General features: G+C 40.3%; 1 protein-coding gene across 2 annotated transcripts in view; it reads right to left on the bottom strand.

Annotated features, from left to right (window-relative positions):
• Nucleotides 1-21698, bottom strand: part of CACNA2D1 (calcium voltage-gated channel auxiliary subunit alpha2delta 1) — a 496866-nt gene that overhangs the window by 100448 nt on the left and 374720 nt on the right. For both annotated transcript variants that reach the window (XM_075558477.1, XM_075558479.1), the window contains exons 7-10: nucleotides 20015-20146; nucleotides 13890-13959; nucleotides 11092-11142; nucleotides 9044-9143 (exon numbers count right to left, since the gene is read on the bottom strand). In XM_075558477.1, the coding sequence (XP_075414592.1) occupies nucleotides 9044-9143; nucleotides 11092-11142; nucleotides 13890-13959; nucleotides 20015-20146 (353 nt within the window). The remainder of the gene's footprint in view (nucleotides 1-9043; nucleotides 9144-11091; nucleotides 11143-13889; nucleotides 13960-20014; nucleotides 20147-21698) is intronic.

Genomic DNA, 21698 nt, shown 5'->3' with positions numbered 1-21698 from the left:
AAATTCCTCTTTTAAGTAAAAAAAATGCTTGTCAATGTGTTAAAAGAAAAATATCTGGCCTTTTAGAGTTATTAGATATGGTTGCAAGAATAGTATTACCTGATTTAGTTAAACCATGAATCATCATAAACTTATATGTTATACAGAAATTGAACTGAATAATGTATCTCCTTGATTGTTTTTAAACAGGACAAATATAAAGCATTTCATTAAGTTCCTTAGCACAAACTGATTAAATGTAAAGTCAATTCATTAAACAGGGATTCAGTGAAGTATAACGGAAATACTACAATTCCACTCCTTATAAAATCCATAAATAATATAGAGAAATGAAATGACTTACAAACTCTAAGTTCCTATCGCAAATCTGAGTCTCCTACAAGAGTGATGAGAAAAAGAAATTCTAAGACATATTTCACATCTTGGAGGCAAATGATTTTAGAGCAGAGAACAAGGGGGAAAAAAAGGAAAGGTTTGCTTTCCAGTTGCCTCTGTTGTAGTCTTTGGTAACACCTATTCTCATTTACTTGGGAGCCCTGGGGGCTTCGTGGTTATGAGTTGGAGAGCAGTTCTCATAGTCAGCAGTTCAAAGCCACCAGGCATTCCTCAAAAGATGGGGCTTTCTTTCCTCTCCCATAAAAGGCACCCTCAGAAAATAAAAATCATGTAGGCCTTTGTGAAAAAAAGAAGCTCACAGGGGCAGTTCTGCCCAATCTTAAAGGGTCATTCAGTCAGTATTGAGCCATCAGCAGTGAGGTTGGTTTTGTTCATTTATAACCCACCTATTAAAAAAACTTTATGCCCCAAATTTTTAACAATATAACACTAGAAAGCTCGAGGATTATATTCAATGACTCAAAAGACAAATTTGGTATATGACATCTAGTAAGAAAATGCTTGTTTAAGAATTATACATTTAACCAACCTGGTGGAGTCAGAAACCTAACTCTCATTCCACGGACTCCTTGCTGACTGAGAAATATTCAGCCAACTGGGTCCCTGGTGGGAGCAGCTGACACAGCGCAAAGTGTAGGCTCACGCGGAGGACTTCGTATCTTCGCATGGCAACATTCTTTCATTTCTTCCAACAAGCAGGCAGATGAGGAGACTTCAAAGAGTTTGAGGAAAAAATCCCATGATCACTCAAGTCCACTTTTTTTCCCATGAACTCTGAAACCTCCGGATATATTCCAGTCCTTCTGAGTCAAACTCTTTCCTCCGTTAGGACTTGCTATTCTCGACTACAATGCTTCTGCACTCTGAACATGCCGGCCCTCTGCCCACACGTTCCGCCTTGTGCTCAGGCTTTGCTGTTCCCTCCAACACTTTTCCTCTCTTTCCTAAGTTGTCCCATGAAGCCAGACAGCAGTTCCTTAGAAAACCTGCAAGACTTGACTTTCCCCAACAGTTCAAATCATCCTCAGAATGGCATGTTGGGCTTACCTAACCTTATTTATCTTTTATTTTTAATATATTACACAGTAGAGCTCAGTTTACATGTATTTGAATGATATTTTGAACTATAACTTTATAAATGAACTCTTGTAGCAGATTACAAGCCTCAGATAACCAAAAGAAACGTGCACTTCCTCAGGACTGCACATACAATGTGTATTTCCTGAATAGATGCATGCATTTTAAATTTAATCCTGAAAATGGGGAGTGTAAGAAAATTAGAAGCCAGTGCAAAGTGTTGATCAACAATGAAGGTTTCAACTTTTAAGTGTAGGAACTGCATGTGTGGTTTAGCTTTGCAATATGTGACTAAACTTGCACATTCATACTTCTAAATATTTGGTTCAAGTAGATATGAAGTAACCCGATGAAACTATAAGAACCCCTAGCATAGAGTTTATATCATACATGTAAAATATAAAACTTGTAAAACTAATTATTTTGTTCTTTTATTATAATAGTTTGCAAATAGTATACTCAATACTGAAATCAGAAAAGACTGACTCATGATAGAGACTTAAATAAATGTCAGTTTTTGTGAGCATCACCATTTAATTGTTACACACAAGGAGGCTTCAAATGTTTATGGAAAAATTCCAGTATCTTTTCATGAACTTTTTGAAGTGCCCTTGTATAAGGTCGCCACGAGTTGAAGTCAACTCAAGGTCAACTAAAAATAACAACAGCCAATGTAGTTGACGCAGGGAGCCCTACAGGTGGCACGCACACATGACTGCAGATTTGAAAAAGCCTCTGAGATAACCTGACAGGGAAGTTTTCAATCCTACCCGAAGATCTCTCTATGAAACTTCATAGTCAGGACACATGAATCACATCTAAAGATATCACAGGCCAAAGGAGGTTCTCTGATAAATAAGATTGCTTTACAAGCGAGTCCTGATAGAGAAGATCTGCTGCTCATTGTATTTTCCAAGGATTAAATGATAAAACGCAGGCATTACCTTGATAGACAATGCAAAATCAAATCAGCCAAAAGTCCACTCAAAGGGTCCCTTATCTAGGAGTGGCCACTGAACCGTGACTTCACACAGCACAGTTCTCCTCTGAGAAGGTCCCTAGGCTAAATCTATTTCCATTAGAAACTTGGGCTTGGATGAAAGAAACTTGACATCCTTCCACCTAGAACTATAAAGAAATAGAAGGGGCCCATTTAAACTGTGCTGCTGCCCACTAGCCCTGCCTATAGTTTTTACTCCGCCACAAAACCAGTTCTTATCTAGGCCTTCTAGACTGTTATAAAAGCAGGCTTGATGCAGGGCATGCTAGTTAAGATATAGGCTGCAATCAGCAAGGTTGGCAGTTCAAAACCACCAGTCATTCCGTGAAGGAAGGTCGGGCTTTCTTCTCCTGTAAATAGTTACAGTAGCAGAAACTCAAAGCGGCAGTTCTACCCTGTTCTATAGGGTCCCTAAGAGTCAGCATTGATACGGTGGCAGGATGCCGTCTGGTGCATTTCTTAGCCATGATCAGTTTCTATTGGGAAAAATGGACATCATTTACAATCTCCTAGCTTGTTAAAAATAATTTTCTGTTTTCTTGTTGGTTTTTCAATGAAAGGTAAACTCAAAATGCAAATCCATGTTGACGTCAGAACCGTTCCGTGGGGTTGCTGGTGCCATTAAGGAAAGCTCAAACCCAAACTTCTTTTGAGTAGATTCTAACTCGTAGGGAATCTGTAGGAGAGAGAAAAACTGCCCTTGGACAGTAAGTTTCATGGGAGCAGAAAGCCTCAGAGAGTTTACCCTGGAATTCTAGCAGCTCCCTGTCACGTACTGATGCAACCATGTTTAAAAGTATCCTCCTCAAAAGTTTTCCTTGTATGTGATAAAAGCAGCATTTGATGATTTGAGCATCTTGTGGGCCACCTTTCATTGGAATGGCTACAAATATGGATATCTTCCTATCAGTTTTCCAGCCAGCTGTCTTTCAAATTTCTTGGCGTGACTAATGAGTGTCTTTAGCATTGCCATCAGTTTGCGGAAACATTTTGATTGGTGTCGATTGTTGGTACAGTTCTTTGGAAATGCCTTCAGCGTAGCTTGGCATTTTTTCCTTTACTACTAGCAAGTCTTGATCAAATGCTGTCTTGAAATAGTTGAACTTGGACCAATTCATTGTGCCAGAGTGATTCTTCATATTCCTTCCACTTCTTCGGTGCTGCCTGCATCATTCCATATTTGCCCATGGAATCCTTCAACACTGCCACTTAAGGCTTGAATTCCTTCTTCAGTTTTTTCAACTTGAGAAACGCCATATTCTTAACTTTGGTTTTCTAATTCTAGGTCTTTGCACATTTTACTGCACTGTACTTTGTTTTCTTGCGGTGTCCGTTGACATGTTCTGTTGAGCTCTTTTAATCGACCATTTCTCTCACAAGAGCCAGTTTTATAGTTTAATCTTACACCCACTTTGCTTGTTTCTTTCTCTCCTGTCTTTTAAGTCTCATTTCTTTCATGTGTTCTTGTAATTTGTTATTAGGTACACTGTAGTACAAATTATTGTGTCTGAGGCTAGTCGTACTCTTGACCACTAGATGGCGATGCAGGAAAATAAAAGGAAAATGAACAAGCCCTGTAGACTTCAAATCTTGCTTATGGTTAGGTATTATGCATATACTTTCTATTGAAATACTATATTGCTTTACTTTATCTTATTGTTCTTCTTAGTAAAATTTAAAACTAGAAAAGACTTTAAAGAAACAAACAAAATTGTTAATCTTCTAAAAACACCGAGGATAAAGATGCGAACCAGCATTTACCCTTACACATATGAACATAATTCCAGATAAGAATGATTTTCAGGTTTCTTGACAGATTAGCAAACTGTCTTCCAGAAAAGTTATGCCACTTCACAGTATATTTGTGCTAGTCTTTCAACCTATCCTCAGAAATACTGAACATTCAAACAAATCTCAGTAAATGGGCTGGTAATGCTTAGGTATGAAGAAACATCACTGATTCATAAAGATTTGTTTCCTAAGAATTCAGAGAAAATTGTTGGAAAGTGGTAAAAATCATCATCAGAGTAATAAAAGGCATAATCCCAGTGAGCACCTCTGTCAGCCCTTTGCATGTGTCATTCCATTTGGTGCTCCAAAAGATTTCTGGGACGATGCATATGACACTGTCCCTCGCAGAGGAAGACAGGGCTTTGCTTTGGAAGCGCGGGGCACTCTCTGCAGGCACATTGCTAGCTAGCGCTTCCAGAGGCTGAGTCATGCCAGTGCAATTCCGCCAGCACCATGGGAGGGGGCACTGCCTAAGAGGAGTGGGAAGGGGGTCAGGCCACAGATGTAAGACTTAGGCATGTTGGCAATGAAAGTATAATGTTTTCACCATGTTGGCCTTTCCACAATAAAACCAAACCCACAGTCATTGAATTGATTCAGACTCATAGGGCCCCTGCATGAGATTTCGGTGGTTTTGTCAATCTTTCTGGGGACAGGCAGCCTCATCTTTCTTCCCCAGAGTGGCTAGAGAGTTTGACCCACTGACCTTACGGTTAGAATCTTACCTGTGCCGTCAGGGCTCCCTCTAGCTCAACAACTACTGCTTCGGGATCTGCATTCAGTAGCCCGGTAGTGTAGTGGGTTATGCAATGAGCTGCTAAGCACACAGTAGGCAGCGCTCATCTGCCAGTCACTCCTCAGGAAAAAATGAGCTAACCTGCCCCCATTAAGCATCAGAAAGCCAAAGGGGGCAGCTAGTGCTCCTCTGTCCCACAGACTCACGATGACTCTATGTCAGTCTAAGCTGACTTGGTGGCCGTGGGCGGGAGCGGTCGCTATTCGATGGGGAAAAAACATTTTCCAATCTTTAGACAATCATATTGATCACTGATCACTAGTGCTAGATTTGCCTGTTTCTGAACTTTATGTAGCCTGAACTCATGCGGTAGATATTCGTTTAGTCTAGTTTTCACTCGTAATGGTATGCATGCTTTTAAGAGTCAACCATATTCAGATGCAGAGCAGTGGCTTGTTCATTTTCATATTAAGTCTATGCCATTTTTTCCCTGTTCATTCTGGCTTGCTGTTTCTAGCATTAGGCTACTAGAAATAATTTATGTCTTTTAATGTACAAGTATGTGTATTTTGTTTGTGGAATACAATTCCTAGGATTTAGACATATTGGAATTTGGTAGCTATTGCCCAAACTTAACCTTGTTTTCAAGGAGTAAGATGGCTAAAACACAAGCCAGAGCAGTTAAGTGTTAAGGAATCAGTTTTGCCAAATTCAAATCCTGGCTCCACTCAGTATTTGATAAATATTTATGATGAGGGGACTATAAAACAGGAGTACCAAAATAAGTTTACTTTTCCTGTAAGTAATAATGAGGGAGATTTCCATATCTTTGCTATTGTGAATAAAGCTGTAATGAATATGGATATGCATGTTTGTTTATGCCATGGCTCTTATTTCTCTAGGATAAATACCTAGAAGTGGGATTGCTAGACCATACAGCATTTCTAGACTTTTGAGGAAAGTGACATAATTTTCCATCGTTTGTTACACGATTTTTTAACAGCATCTACGGGCGGAAAACCGTTCAACTACCACAAACAGTCAGGGGCTCCTCGCAAACTTCCAGAAGCAGTTCTATCCTGTCCTCATAAGGCCACTCGGAGCCAGCATCCACTCGGCGGCTGTGACTTTGGCTTTGATAACAAAATTATAAAAGCCCCATCTTCCCAGACAACTTTGCCAGCATTTGTTGCTCATTGTTTTCATGTTGTTCTGCCATTGTTATGGGACTGAGAGATGGTATCCCATTGTAGTTTTGATTTGCATCTCTCTGATGGCTAATAAACACATGATCATCTCTTAAAATAAAAATTTTGCTGATTAAAAAATATATTCTTAACAAACTTAACAACACATAAACACACGATCACAAACTTACAGAGCTGGATGCCCCGAGGATTCTGTAGCCATTTAGAAGTTGCCCTGAGAGGACAGGCTCCCTCCTGCTGGGCTATGTCCCCTGGCTCCTTGGTTTAAACTTGCACTGACAGACTGTCACTTCTGGAGCTGTGGTAGGACTACCAGCTGAGCAAAAGTTCAAGACTGCTTTCAAAGTCAAGTACTCTCCCCTAATCAACAGCAAGGATACCAGATGAAACGATATTTTGATTGATCTTTTGTTCTTGTGAGTTAACAACGACAGATTTTTATAATGACCAGGAATGACAAAAGTTTGCCAGAAGAAAATGGATCCAAAGATCTTTACTATGACTATAATCGATGCTCCTAATTCTCAGGGAAGGAAAACTGGGTTTTATTGAAATACTTGGGCATCTTCTTTAGTTCTTAACTTCTAAAATACAGCCAGCAACAGGCTTGCTTTTTCCTTCCATCTCCCTCGGGCTTTCAGTTCCTCACCACTGACCCTCCCAGCTCTGGTCACAACCGCAGACACACCCACTCCTCCTGTCAGCATTGGGATTTCCCCTGTCAATCAGAACAGGCTCGGATAGAATGGCTGCTCCTAGCATTTCCCATTTACTTCTATCAAAGCACATCACTGGGTTAGTGGGGAAGCAGCCATACAACGCCTGCCTCTAAGCTTCCCATCACAGCAGGCTTCCTTTCCGCAGCAAAGAACAGCTCTGGGGCCAGTAGAAATACAGGGAAACGATGAAGCCTTCTATAGGATTTAAATCTTCTATAGGATTTAAGCATAAAATTACTACTCTTGAAAAATAAGGCACTTTGAAATATAAACCGAAAAATGAGAGGCTTCCCGCCCCTGCCCGCCTGACAGTTCTGAAATGCGTTGGAAGCGTGTTGGAGTCGACTGCATCTGACTCTTGATATGACGAGTGAGTTTAGAGATGAGGATGGGGGCACACGCATGGGGCTGTGTGAGGACATAGCCACAGAGCTACCTCTAGCTTTCCGCAGAGGCTGATTACTACGAATCCTTGCAGTTGCAAAAGCTTAAAGCTACATTAAAACGTGCTTAGATTTCTAGCTTTGTAGCCAGAGAGAGAAAAAAAACCAACTCTTGTGGGCATGCAGTCAATGCCAACTCATAGTGACCCTACAGAACAGGTTATAATGTCCCTGTCTGATGCTTATATTTTATCTTTCTTCTCCCAGGGAGCGGGTGGTGGTTTTGAAATGCAGACCTTGCAGATCCCAGCCTGACCTGCATGACTGGGGAAGATTCTCTTAGGCTTCCCCTGTGAGGAATTGCAAAACCGATTTCCCGGAGTGTCATCCGGCTACATATAAAACGAGCCCTCTGACAGGCAGGAGGAAGGACCTCATAATTGACAATGCCAGGCGTGGCGCTTGCCCTCTCCACCTGAGATCCCGGACCTCCTGAGAACCTCCTGGATCCAGCTGACAACGACATCAGCGGAGCAGCAGCAGACCCAGAAGCCAGAGCGGAGAGCAGGGACGGACTTTCAAACTCCATGGAGCAAGTAAAGTGCTTTTGTGCAGGAGGCTGGCTTTCCGAGTGGATGCCTTCAGGCACTGATTTAGGGTGCTGGCTTTGTGCCCCACTGCGTTTAAACTGAACGTGTATGGGTTGAGGTATGCTCTCTGGGCACTTACAGACTTTATAACTTGTCTTGATAAACAACTCAACCCTGAAAATTTCTCACTGGCATTACAGCTTGTTAACTTCTTTAATAAACCCTTTAGTCATGACTTTGTCTGTGAGTCCTGTACAGCCATTGTAATGGATACTAGAACCTAAATCAGTGCAACATCTTGCTTTAGCATGGTGTTTTTAAAGATGCACTCTATGCTTTGCTTTGCGCCCTGGTGTTATTATAGTGGTCTACTGGAGCCAAAAATATATTCAATTTTTCCCTAGAGTTGTATCATGCTGTCATCACAAAATTGCCTACAGTTTTTTTTTAAACTAAGTTTCATTTTTTTCTTGATTTATTTACTTCCGCGATCAATGCTTACTAGCTACGGATAGAAAGTCTAGGAAGGTTCTGAGGCAATAAAACGTCAGTAAAGAGAACGTCCCAGTGACTATTGTTTCTCGTGTCAATAAGTATAACACACTTTACTGTCATATATGTACTACATACTATCATCATAATACCAAATTACTATTTCTTTGGAGTTATAATAGTATATATGAATACCAGGTCTCATGTTACCTGTCTAAGCTTCCCTACATGCATGGAGATTATGAGGAATGCTCTTCTTATTCATTACTTTAATTACTTCACCCAGTGCTAAATCCTGTGGAATTCAAATAAGATCCTGATGTGGAAGTGCAGAGGAATCAGTAAGGAAGGCGGAAGAGCTCATCAGCATAGTCCTCAACATCAAATGCTCACGGACACTGAGTCATTCCCACTCTCAGCAGCCCTGGAGGAAAGGGAAGAACGGCCCCGGGGGTTCCCACTCTTTCAGGGTGCACACCTTGTCTTTCCCCTGTGGAACAGCTGGTGGGTTTGAACTGGGAACATTGTCAAGTAGCAGCCCAATAACATAAATATCTGAGCCAATCAATGATAAAATGTTACAGTGTACTTAAAGTGGGAGATGAGAATTTTCTGATTTCTTTCAGGCAAAGGTGGTCGTCTGGTACTTACGGAAGCCACATTCACGAAATCATCATCCGAGAGAGTTTCCAACATCTCAGAGACAGAGGTTCGGATCAGTTTCAGAGTGAGCCCACTGACACTGCCACTCCTGCAGAGAGAGAACCGGGCCCACATCGTTTACTACAGAGCAACTCGATGACAGCACACACCATAAGGAAGGGTAAGTTAGGCACTGGCTCCAGATAATTTATATGCTACCCACATAATTTGGTATTTAAAAACCATAGTAGAGAAACCCAGATATTTTGATAACATTGAAATCATGAGAAAGGTTTCCTTTCTTTCTTATGACTATCAGTATTCTTAGCGAAAATGTTCGACATTATATTTCAAATGACCATTTTAAGAAAATGTGGAGCCCTAGCCCCCAGCATAGCAATCGTACGCAGGATTTCTGAGATCACAAATCCAATGGGAACAGACAGACTCATCTCTCTCTGATTAAAGGGTTTATTAAGGAAGCTAAAAAGCTGCAATGCTATGTAGAAATTTTCAGGGTTGAGCTGTTTACCAAGACAAAGTCTTAATGGCCAGAGAGCAGACCCTACCCAACTGCTTCAAGCCTCAACCCTTAGACATTCCAAGCAAGGCTCATCCTACACCCTGACCAGGAATCCTTGAAATCAGGAATGTGCAGGGCAAATTCACTTATTCAGGAAATAGGTACTGAGTAGCAGCTTTGTTACTGAAAAGTGAGGTCTACAGAGGTTATTAGATTATTAGATATAATCTCTACCCCGGGGAAGTCCCTTTTTAACTGGATTAAAGCAATATTTATAAAGCAACAAAAATTGTGATACTGTAACTATTATAAACAATGGATTACTCGTGGTGCAGTGGTTCCCCTTTGGGCTATGATACGAAAGCTCAGCAGTTTGAAATCACCAGACACTGTGGCACAAACACGGGACCTTCTATTCCTGTTGATTTAAGTCTCAGACACTACAGCGGCCATACGAGTTGGCATCAACTTGACAGCAGAAAGTCTCTCTCTCTTCCCAAGACACTAACGGAGCTAATCGTTAGGGTCCAGTCTTCATCCCTTTGGTCACTATAAACCTTACTTATGTGCAGGGCTCCAAACCTCAACTCTACAGACGAAACCCACACCTACATGGCCAGCTCTGGACATTTTCTGAGTCTTCCACTTCCAGCTGTCTGTGAAACAACTACAGGGTCAACGTCAAAAACACCAATTTAGTTTCTTGCTAAACCTATTTGCCTTTCATTTTTCTGTTCTCAGTCCTATCTGAAGTAGAGATCAGCCATTCAACCTCTGTATCCATGCACACAATTTCCCTTATTCATCTCCCTTATATGTGACATGATTCTCCCCAAAGAGTCTCTCACCTTCTTCCCTAAACCCTTAATTAATTAATTAATTGCTTCCTTTGGGAAAATAATTCAGTTTATGAAGAGTAATGTTTACTTTTTCTATTTGACCACATTCCTAAAACTAAATTGAATTTAATAACTAAGTGCCAAGCAGAAGTCCTGGTAGCACTGTGGGTAAAGTGTTGTACTGTGGACTACAAAGTCCGTAGTACAAACCTGCTGGGTGCTGTTGGGGAGCAAGTTGAGGCTGTCAGCTTCCAGAATGATTTACAACCTATAAATCTCTACACAGAGCCACTGTGAGTTGGAATCAACTCAAGGGCAATGAGTTTGTTCCTTTTTTTAAGTGCCAATTATGTTCATTGACCTGCTTTTGTTTTTGCTTTCTCTTCTTTTATTTTGTAGTACTTTAGAATTATCCAAAATAGAAAGCAATAGTAACTATTCAAAAAAACTCAGCTTGAGAACCATGCCTTAATTTGAAATTCAATGGTATTTTCATTTTCAGCGAGATTGTTTGTTTTGTTTACATCTTAATGACTCATTTGTTTGAATATTAGTTACCACAGTACTCCTTGTTTTTAAAAAAATGTTTCCCTAACCAATCATGTGTTTCTTAATCTCGACATATTACAGCTATTATAAATCCTCTTTCCCTCATCTTTCAGTCTTTAAATAAAGATGTGAGATGTAATACTTACACATCAACCAGAATAAGCATGTCTTTCGGAGATGCAGCTCCTTGGATGTACCTGAAACAAACACCATTTAAACATTTTTCCCCCTAGTAAATCATCAGAGAAATTGACTGCATCTCTACCTGATCTCTAATATAAGATAATCTCTTAGTCGAGACGTGCTTCCATTTTTGTCTCCTTAGAATAGTGATTCTCAACCTTCCCACTGCCATAGCCCTTCAATATAGTTCCTTATATTGTGGTGAACCCCCGGCCATAAAAGCATTTTCATTGATGCTTCATAATTTTAATTTTGGTACTGTTATGAATCAGGTGACTCCTGTGAAAGGGTCATTTGACCCCCAAAGGGGTCGTGACCCACAGGTTGAGAACCACTGCCATAGACACCGCTCTTTCATTCACATCTGTAGCAGCTTGAAGAAAAAACAACCCACTGCATCTACTTAATATAGAAATGTCCAGAGTCTAATATTTAAAATAGATTTTTTTCTATTTTTATGGTTAAGCATGCATTTTAATTCTAGCAGAAAAAAATAACTTGTGGAAGACATGTTATTTCTGAGAAAAAAGAAAAATTACCCCAAACTCCAATTTGTTGATGTCACTGAATATTGCTCTAATGAATAACACATTATATCAGTTTTTTAGAACAAAATAATAATAATAGACACGTGACCATGAACTCGTAACAAACATAAGTAAATAGACATAGTGGATCACAAAGGTGTTTTCAAGGAGCGCTCTATGCAGTGCCGTGATCAGCTCTCAAAAAGTCGCCATGTCAGAACTGCCCGAGAGACAGTTCATAATGCTGCTCCTCAAGTTCACCTCCAACCCTCGAGCATCAGGCTCTCTGCGTTTTGCAGGGACTCTGTGAGAGTGTATGCAGATGATTCTGGAAATGGACAAAACGAGGTTGCAGGTGCAAGACCCCAGAGCTCCTTTGGCGGGACACAACAGCGATCACAGCAGCGGCTGCCTTTCCAAAGGAAGGGATGCACCTAAATCCAGTTCTCGGGCATCTCTGAGGTCTCTTTTTCCATCACTCCAGATGCTTCTGAGATTCTGAAGCATGTGTCACTTTGTTTTCAGACAATATCCATCACAATTAGTATCAGCCAAGGAAGATGTCCTGTTTATATCTTACCTCCAAATTTGTTTCTCTCAATGGCATTAAAGGAAGGCAAAGTAGTGAGCCACCAGAGATCATCCCATGGAAGGCAATCTCATTCGTATGTAGCCTGATAAACACAGGTGCTGCCATGACTCTCAATGAAAAGATTAGAAGGCAGGTGTCTGTGCCCCCATGGCACTACGGGTTGGGTTTGGGCTGCTAACGATCAGGTCATCAGTTCAAACCCACCAGTTGCTATTGCCAAAGAAAGATGAGGATTTCTGCTCCTGTAACGATTTATAGTCTTTGAAGCCCTACAGAGGGTCACCAGGAGTCAGATCTGACTGGATGGCAGTGGGTTTATTCTACTTGATACTCAGTTACTAAGTCGTCCTCAAAACAACGACTTCCCGAACTCAAGCCATATAATGCTGTGGCCTTTGCTCAATGACCCCGGCTCTACTTCAAGAAGCTGGGGAACTCTAGCCATTCCACCGAGTAGACCTTCACATCAACTAGACTGCTGCCAGGTGCTACGGACTTGGCTGCAACCCGAGCAGAGCAGAAGAAAGCCAGTCCTGGCCGGCGCCATCCTCGCCATTGTTCCCATGCCTGCGGCAGCACGTCAGTGACAGCTGGGATATTCATCCAAAAATAAAAACAAAATCTCCACTGCCGTCAAGTCAATTCTAACTCACTGCGACATTAGAGGTCAGAGACAACTCTCTCCATAGGGCTTCCACGGCTGGGTATCGACATGGACGATGGCTGACTGCCACATCTTTCGCTCATGGAGCATTTGGTGAGTTTGAACCACTGGCCTTTCGGGGAGTAGCAATGTACTCCTCTTGGGATGTTTAACAGGACATTAACAAAGCCAGGCACATGCTTTTAAAATCAGCTATTGTGCTCCCCACAATCTGTACAAATTTAGGAAAAAATCAGAAATAACCCGGAAGCCCAATAATAGGGGGTTTCTTAAATGCTAAACATACATTTATCCTTTTTAAATGTTGCTGATTAAAGGTGCCTCTTCATACTCAAATACACTAAAAGGTATTTTCATGAAAAGTAGGTTTCAAAATAGCTCATTGTGTATAATAGGAACACACTAGAAAAAAAAGATGCATCCATATTGCATGTGATTGTGTAAAGCTCTCATTAGATACAGGTTTTCATAGTTGTTTTGCAGTGAATGCAATTATGAGCTTCCAGGTTTTTTTTTAGTGTGATGCTATGAAAAGTATTGCTTTAGTAGTGTGGAACAAATGATGTTTCTTTTGGGAAAGATAAAACCTAAACTGTATGACTCTTTCCTAAGGGCCAGTTCTCATTAGTTTACTGCCAGAGGCAAACTACTTCCAACTGTATCCAGTTTTCGGTTAGAGCACTAAGGAGTCTTTCAATAGAAATCCCCAGCAGCTAAAAAAGACTTAGAGCTGACATTGGATGTAACACTTAAAATAGCACATTTGAAATGAATTGGGTAAATCATTTCAAATACCATCGTTATCATTCTCCTATGACTGCATCGATATTCACCTTTATGTAAATATTTATTTTCAATATAACAAACACCAGAGTTCTTTAAGTGGCAACATTCATGCTAATAATAAAATAGATTCACTCTAACTTAAAAACAAAACAAAACAAATCTTTTGTCTATTTCATCATCCAAAGTACTTACCACGGTCTTCTGCGTACATCATAAAGGTCAATCTTATTCGAAGTCCTACTGTTATCAACCCATGGGGAAGCTAGAGGGAGGGAGGGAGGGAGGGAGAGAGATTAGTCAAAATAACAGATGTGTTTTACAAAGATAATGTAATGCCGATGAAATTATAAGCATAATAGATACATAATTTCATTTGTCTATCCAGCCAAATCCTAAATCAAGACTCTACAAGAAGAGTAGAACTATCCATTTAAGTTTCCAAGGCTGTAAATTTTCCCTGGGCAGAAAGCTTCATGAACCCAACTGGTGGTTTTGAACTGCAGACCTCGTGATTAGCAGCCCAATAATAACCCACCAGGCCACCAAAATCATTCCTTCACTTATTAACAGCAGTGTAAAAAGTATAATTTCAATTGTTCTGTTTCTTAAAGTTTGACAAGAATATAGCACTACAAAAAAAGTCAGTGTAAGTCAATCTCTCACATTACCCCAGAAATCCATTTCACACCATAGGTTTTTCTAAGGGGTGCTCACCCTATTGATTTACGCCTGCTTACCAGTAGCCAGTGTTTACACATTTTATCTCCTCTCTGCTAAATACTTCAGGAGAAGTTTTATTTTCCACTAATAGAAATAGTGCTTTCAATCATTTAATGCTATATTGGCATAAAGCCACACTGTCTTGGTCTCTATATAAGAAGTGATGCTGTGCTTGGATTGAGATTGCTCCATGTAATAGTTCAAATTTGAATCTCAATAGGCACATATTTGATAAAGATGACCCCTGATAGTTCAGTGGGTTAAATGTCAGGCTGATGATCAAAATGAAAAGTCAATAGTCACACTTAGAGGGAAAAATGAAGTTGTCTTCACCCAGAAAGATTTAGTCTTGAAAACTCTAAGGAACATTCCTATTGGGTCAAGGGGAGTTAGGCTTGCTTTGCTGTTTTTAGTTTGATTGAGGCCATTCCACATTCAACACATTGTTATGAGCTGCTACAGAACTGTGTCCTGAGTTGTTCTCCAATCCATTGCAATCCTATGCACAGTGGAATAAAATGCTTCCTGGTCAGGTGTCACCCCCAGAATCAACTGTGGCTCCAACCTTGGGGACCCACACGGGTTTCACTGGCTGAATTTCAGAAGTAAACCATCAAGTCATTCGTCCTCGCCTGTCTCTTTCCAGAAGCTCCGTTGACATCTGTTCAGCATAATAACATCCCCCAAACCTCAGCTGACAGACAGACAGACAACTGGTGTGATGCACTGAGCAGGAACCAAATGCAGATCTCATGCCTGGTAAGTGAGAACTGTACTGTGGATCATCAGTGCCTTCCTAGCCTTTTGCACAGTGATTATGAAAAATTAACATCTATATTATTATGTTATTCTATGTTATTTAGCCTTCTCTTCCTTCTTCTCTGTATGCCTCATTTCTGGTTATAATGATTGATTTGTTAAAGTAAAATTTGCAGTTTTAAAATACTGTGTTTTATTTTTCTTGTTTGGATCCAGACCGAGAGAACTGTGCAGGTGATATCGTGCAGGGAAATCAATGACCACTGTGAACAGTTACCGCCTCGGACACCACAAGGGGGAGGGGTCACGATGCGTCAGCACGGACTCAACAGCAGTGCATTCGAGAGAGGTATTATTACCTGTATAATACATTGGAATTTGAAAATAATGTTTAGATTTCTCAGTTCTTTAAAAATTAAATTGATCTAGGATTTCTCATTTCAGTATTACTAATTGAAATTAACTCTGATATGTACTTCCATAGACCATTATATTTATGCCTTTCTTTAAAAACATGAAATGGGACTTTAATTTACAACATGAATCATTAAATTTTAATCATTAGTTTCTAATCTTAGATGATTTACATCTTAAATAATAATTGTCTCAATATATTCTGAGATATTTACTATGATAATATCCCCTTGATTATACTAAACTGTGATATTTATGTTGTGAGAAAATACACCAATATAATTTCTTTTGTTATTACTAATTAATTTCTTGTAAAATCTCAATGTGGCATTTAAATGGAACATTATTCATATAGGCATCACATTTCAGAATACCATCCTGAAAGGTACTAATGATCACTTATGAGGGTGCTTACCCTAGTCAAACATTAACTGTGGTTATGTTTTTTACCAAACTTACTAGACTTCAATTGTACTTTCTGCGATTTTCAAATAACCGATTTAAAAAATTGTTTATCTATTAATTCTGAGCAGTCAAATGAGAGGTAGAAAAATATTTGCAGTAATTACACAGATGTGACAGGCATTTTCTACTTAATATGACATCAGAATGGTAGCCGAGTAGCGGTTATGAGTTGGGCTGCTAACCATCAGGTCAGCAGTTCGAAATCACCAACCGCTTCATGAGAGAAAGACGAAGCGTTCCACTCCCGTAGAGTCGCAGCCTCACACAGTCTTAGGGACAGTTCCACCCTGTCGTAGGGGGTGGCCATGAATAGGCACTGGCTCAATGGCAGTGCATTCGGACAAAGAAATGAAGCAAATACGGATACACCGAGGAACGATTCTAGATTGTGTCATTTCAAATAGTTATTTGACTTTCCAATTAACATGTTCAAATGTACTTTTCTAATTGTAAACCTCTGAATATTTAGTTTCATCTTTTTATTCAAGATTTTCTTTTTCTTTTTAATTCCTAATTAATTATAAATTCGACATCAGCGCTTTGATACAAAGCACTCTGGTCAAGCTTCCCTACATGTTTCTCTTCCTAATCACTACAAAGACTTCTGTGAGGATAATATTCCGGGCACACTACGTGGGCAGCATTTTGTCTATTCATTAAATTGCAAACATAAATCCGATCATCAAGTTCACATAACTTGCCATTAGTAAACTTGCAATCTGATACCATTCCTGTTTGGTAAGGAACAAACTGGGTTTGCTGGACTCCGAGGCCTTAGACAGTGCTTGTTGTTCACCTGTGTTTTATTTCATGCTTTCCTTTTGGATTTCTTATTTCATTGGCTTTATATGCAATCCCAAACTCAAAAATCTCTCCTATGGCATTAGCCTAGAATTATGACTTCTTTTGCAAAATTTCTGGTGGAAATCTTTTGCCACAGCCTGTCTAGGTGATTCCATATTTAATGATGTGTATTGTGAAATACAAATGTCGCGGCAGGCGGAAACCACAGATCTTGAACGCAGTACAGACTTGTCACAGTCAACAGGAGTGCAGAGTGCGCGTGCCAGCGCTCTTCTCACGCTTATTAAGGAACCCAGCCCTGCTCTCCTGGTTCTTCTCTGGGCGCATGCCCTCCGACCCTAATATTAAACCATGGGCAACATCACATAAGACGACATGCCAGGAGAACACCCAGGAAGTACCTTCACATGGAGAGGGATCCCTTCAGGACCATGGTGTGAGTGGCGATTCTGGGAGAGTGGAGGGAGGGTGGGCTGGAAAGGGAGAACCGATTACAAGTATCTACATGTGACCTCCTCCCTGGGGGATGGACAATAGAAACGTGGGTGAAGAGAGATGTCAGACAGTGTAAGACATGACAAAATAATAATTTATAAATTATCAAGGTCCATGAGGAAGGGGAAGCGGGGAGGGAGGGGAAAAAATGAGGAGCTGATGCCAGGGACTTAAGTGGAGAGCAAATGTTTTGAGAACGATGAGGGCAATGGATGTGCAGATGTGCTTTACCCAATTGATGTATGTATGGATGGTGATAAGAGTTGTGTGAGCCCCTAATAAAATGATTAAAAAGAGAGGGGGATCCTGCTGTCCCTGAGGAGGGAATGCAAGGAGCAAGGGGGTACATCGGGCGGAGGTCACAAAGAATGGCAGAGAAACAAGTGGTGTCTGTGGACTATGACCACTTTGAGATGTCTCTCCACTGCCTTCACACTATAGAATTCACATTAGATGGATATGTGTGGGAAATAAATTTCCACAGTGCTTGCTACTATTTTTACAGATCTTCTATACTTGGTAAATCAACTGGCATCAAGGCGATTCCAGCTCATTGCCACCTTATCCAGTATGTCCAGGAATGCGTAACTTACAAGATCAGACAGCTTAACCCAGTGGTTCTCAACCCGAGGGTCGTGACCCTTTGGAGGTTGAACGACCCTTTCACAGGGGTCCTCCAATTCATAACAGTAGCGATATTACAGTGATGAAATAGCAACAAAAATAATTTTATGATTGGGGGGGTCACCAGGAACTGTATTAGAGGGTCGCAGCATTAGGAAATTTGAGAACCATTGGCTTAACCTATTTCCTGCAGCACAGCTGGTCGATTGAAACACTGACCTTGAGGTTAGCTGCCCAAAGCTTATCCCAGTGCCAATAAGACTCCTTTCTGTAGTTGGTAGCTAATATTTATTCAAATCAATATACTAGACTTTTCATAATTATTAACATGATAGTTAATCATTTTAGTTCCATGTTTGGTTATAAAGTCCTTAACAAATAGATTGGGTGCATTTATTCTTAAAACATTCATGAATATCACCATTTGGTTATTCTTGAAAGATACCAAGCACATTTTAAGATAATTGATCAATGAAAGTGGTGCCACTGTAAAGAATATGAATATTGAAATATTATTATTGTTGTTAGCTTACATGGGGTTAACTAACGTTGCTTCCACTGTCATAGGAATGCACACACCAACACAGAAAGATAAACTGACAGACAGGTGATAGGATGTTTAATTGTTACCAATTTTCCCCCCACCATGGCTAGAAATATATAAAATGTTCTCTTCATGTTGAAACTACTCAAACTTTTAGATTTTCTTGTCATCTGCTACTTGATAGTTAAAATACTGTTAATCTAAAACCCAAAACAATCGGCTGTCCTCAGAGGGGAAAAAAGGAACACAATGTGCAGTGTACACGTGCTCTTTTGTATCTCCTCCAGGAACAATGCTAGCAGACAGATTAGCAAGGAAATGCCCTCAGGTCTATTTAAAATGAGCTCCAGAAATACAGGCATCTTTATGGTTATTTTATGATTTTGAAATGAACAAATGAGGGGAGGTTGAAGAAGGAACAAATGATTAGAAGACATTGAGTAAATGTCATATGCAGATGAAGTAAATCTTAAGTATTTTTTGTTCTTTGCTTTTAAGGTAGCTAATTATCTAAAAAGAATAAGTGCTTTCTACATTGACATTCCAATGAGCTACTGATTCCTAATTACAAACCCAATTACTGCAGTCAATGGGACAATTTTAGGAGACGTTAATAGGTGAAATAAGTAGTTTATATCTTTAGTTTCTATGATGCATAAGAGTCACCAAAATTTATAGCTTTGAAACTAGGTATAATAGCATTAAAGTTAATGCAATATGTGTAAAGAGGGCTTCTACAGCAAAGCAGTCATCAATTAAGTGGAGTTCCTGAGGAACATACTAGAGTGGATGCACTAGTCACTGGTTGCGGGTAGAACGTTGCCATCCGTGGGACTCACGTAAGACTGGGAAAGTCACGTTCACCCAGCAGAGCAGACTGTGGACCCAGCTAACACTGCGATCAGTCTCTGAAAGTCCCTTTCCGCTCTCTGGTGTGCCTCGCAGCTTGGTCCGTGTGAGCTGTGAGCAGGGGGAGCTTTCCCTCAGTATTGCTTTAGAATGTTTTACGTAACTTCGCATCTCAGCTATTTTCTCAGGACATCTGGTCATGGTTCCACTTCAGGCTGGCCAGATGGGAGGTACCAATTACTCCAGTTATTTAATCAGGTGCTTTGATCTAAAGCAATTCTGATGACTATACAAGAGGGGCGAGGAGCATCCCATCCGTGGGCCATAGAATGTCCCCGAAATCATCCACACTAGCTCACATCACACACCCCACCAGAGAGAATCATCCAGCCATCACAGTAGGAGTGAGCTAATGTAACGTTTGACAGGTCTGGCCCAGCAAGGTGTTCTAAATATCCAAATGACTTCGCAGAGGAAGGCTCCTCAGCCCCGCTAGAGAGTAAGTGCCACAGAGCCACGGAAGGAGGGACATTCTTGCTGCACGAAGTAGTGTGCTCTCACTGCCTTCCTTCATCCTCGGGGAAGGTGATAGAGTGCTCTCAAGAAACGCTAGAGTCCACGCTATTGAATAAAACGCACTCACCTGGATAATACCTGGCGAGGCCCGTGGCACTGCCAAACACCTGCCACAGCAAGGTAGGGTCTTCCTCTCGATTTTTCTTGAACACTTCATCTAAGGCACTGGTCCAGTTTAGCTCATTTAACACAATTGTTGCTGACAGAGGGAAAAAGTGAAAGGAAGAAAAAAGGAAAGACAGTTCAATTAGTTAACCTTCATAATTAACACATTCTGCCTGCATTTACACGCAAAATCATAATGACCCTTTGGGTTGATTTACTTATTGAAGTACTCTAAACCTGTGGCTATCCAAAAGTTTTGACGTGAAAGTATTTCCTCAATAAAAATAGTGATGATGTTGTTTACGTTGATGTTCCTGTTGACAATATGCGTGGGCAACTCTGTTGTGGGGGCTGTCATATGCATTGCAGGATGCTCAGTGGCAGTTCTAGCCTCTACCCACTAGATGCCAGCACTATTCCTATAGTTGTGAGAAGCAAAAACTTCTCAACATTGCCCTTGGTCCCTGGGGGACAGACACACTCCTGGTCGAGGGCCACAGCACAGGCAAGATGTCCTGACGGACGAGGGCTTGAGGATACGATCCTGTGTCCTTAGAGGTAATTTTGAGGAAACTGACAGAACTGCTAGCTGCACTCTGATAACCACAAACCTCAGTTTTGTGATTTACTCATGTAAGACGGCCTGCTACTTCAGGCAGAATATTTGCCGTCGATCATAACTCATTGACAGTGCGCTTTCAAAACAACAATAAAGACACACACGCATGTTTTGACAAGGGAATACCTTCAGAGGCTTGACAATATCGGGTTTGAAATAGAAACTGACATCTTCTCAATGACTTTATGAAATACTGTTGGTTTTTGTTTTTTTCTCTTTTTCTGGTTAATTCAATAAATAATTAAAGCATGATGTTCATAGGTCATTCATTTGATAGCTGTTTATAATTACTGATTGAGTCTGGCTAAGGATTACAAATAATGCCACTGAACACAAAGAAAGAGAAGCAAATGTAATTATGGATGTAATATGAGAGAAATAGTATAAAATTCAAGATTAGGCATCTCCATAATCTAACATACTGAATTTTTAATTAGCTTCCAATAGTATATTCACTTCCCAAAAGAGATGAAATAGGTGATCTCATTTTTCATATTTAAAAATGTACCATGCTGCCAGCAGATTATCAGATTCAGACAGTTCGCATTTGAAATGATCGGTGGCAAACTTGAATGCTGGAAACATCTTGGGATAAAAATGGACTTGTTTAATGTTCTTCTGTTCGTTTTTGTGACCACAACAGATAAGGAAACAAAGTAAATACATGGCAAGCCATACACACGACTTTCTGGAAGTAAGAGAGAAAAACGAAGAAACAAAGAAAGATGCAGAGTGTCTGGGGTTTTGTCTCAAAGGGTATAATTTCCCAACTAAAAGGAAAACAGTGACAACAAGAGGATTGTAGCAGTGCTATGGGACCGGCATCTTAATGCTGCTCTCATTACTGAACACTAACCAGATTTTCATTTTTGTGGATGTGATTACTTTCAGAAAGATCAGTGTGTATGTGTGAATATTCATGAGCTGGGTCAGGTCCATGGTGAAACTGAGTAACCAGTGAATTCATATTCAAAGGCATGATCCAATAAACATTAAGTGGCCAGTTATATAAAAATTTATATTCACA

The sequence above is a fragment of the Tenrec ecaudatus genome, chromosome 9 (assembly GCF_050624435.1).
Source record: "Tenrec ecaudatus isolate mTenEca1 chromosome 9, mTenEca1.hap1, whole genome shotgun sequence".
Classification (NCBI taxonomy): Eukaryota; Metazoa; Chordata; class Mammalia; order Afrosoricida; family Tenrecidae; genus Tenrec; species Tenrec ecaudatus.
This window is presented reverse-complemented; position numbering and strand designations above follow the sequence as displayed.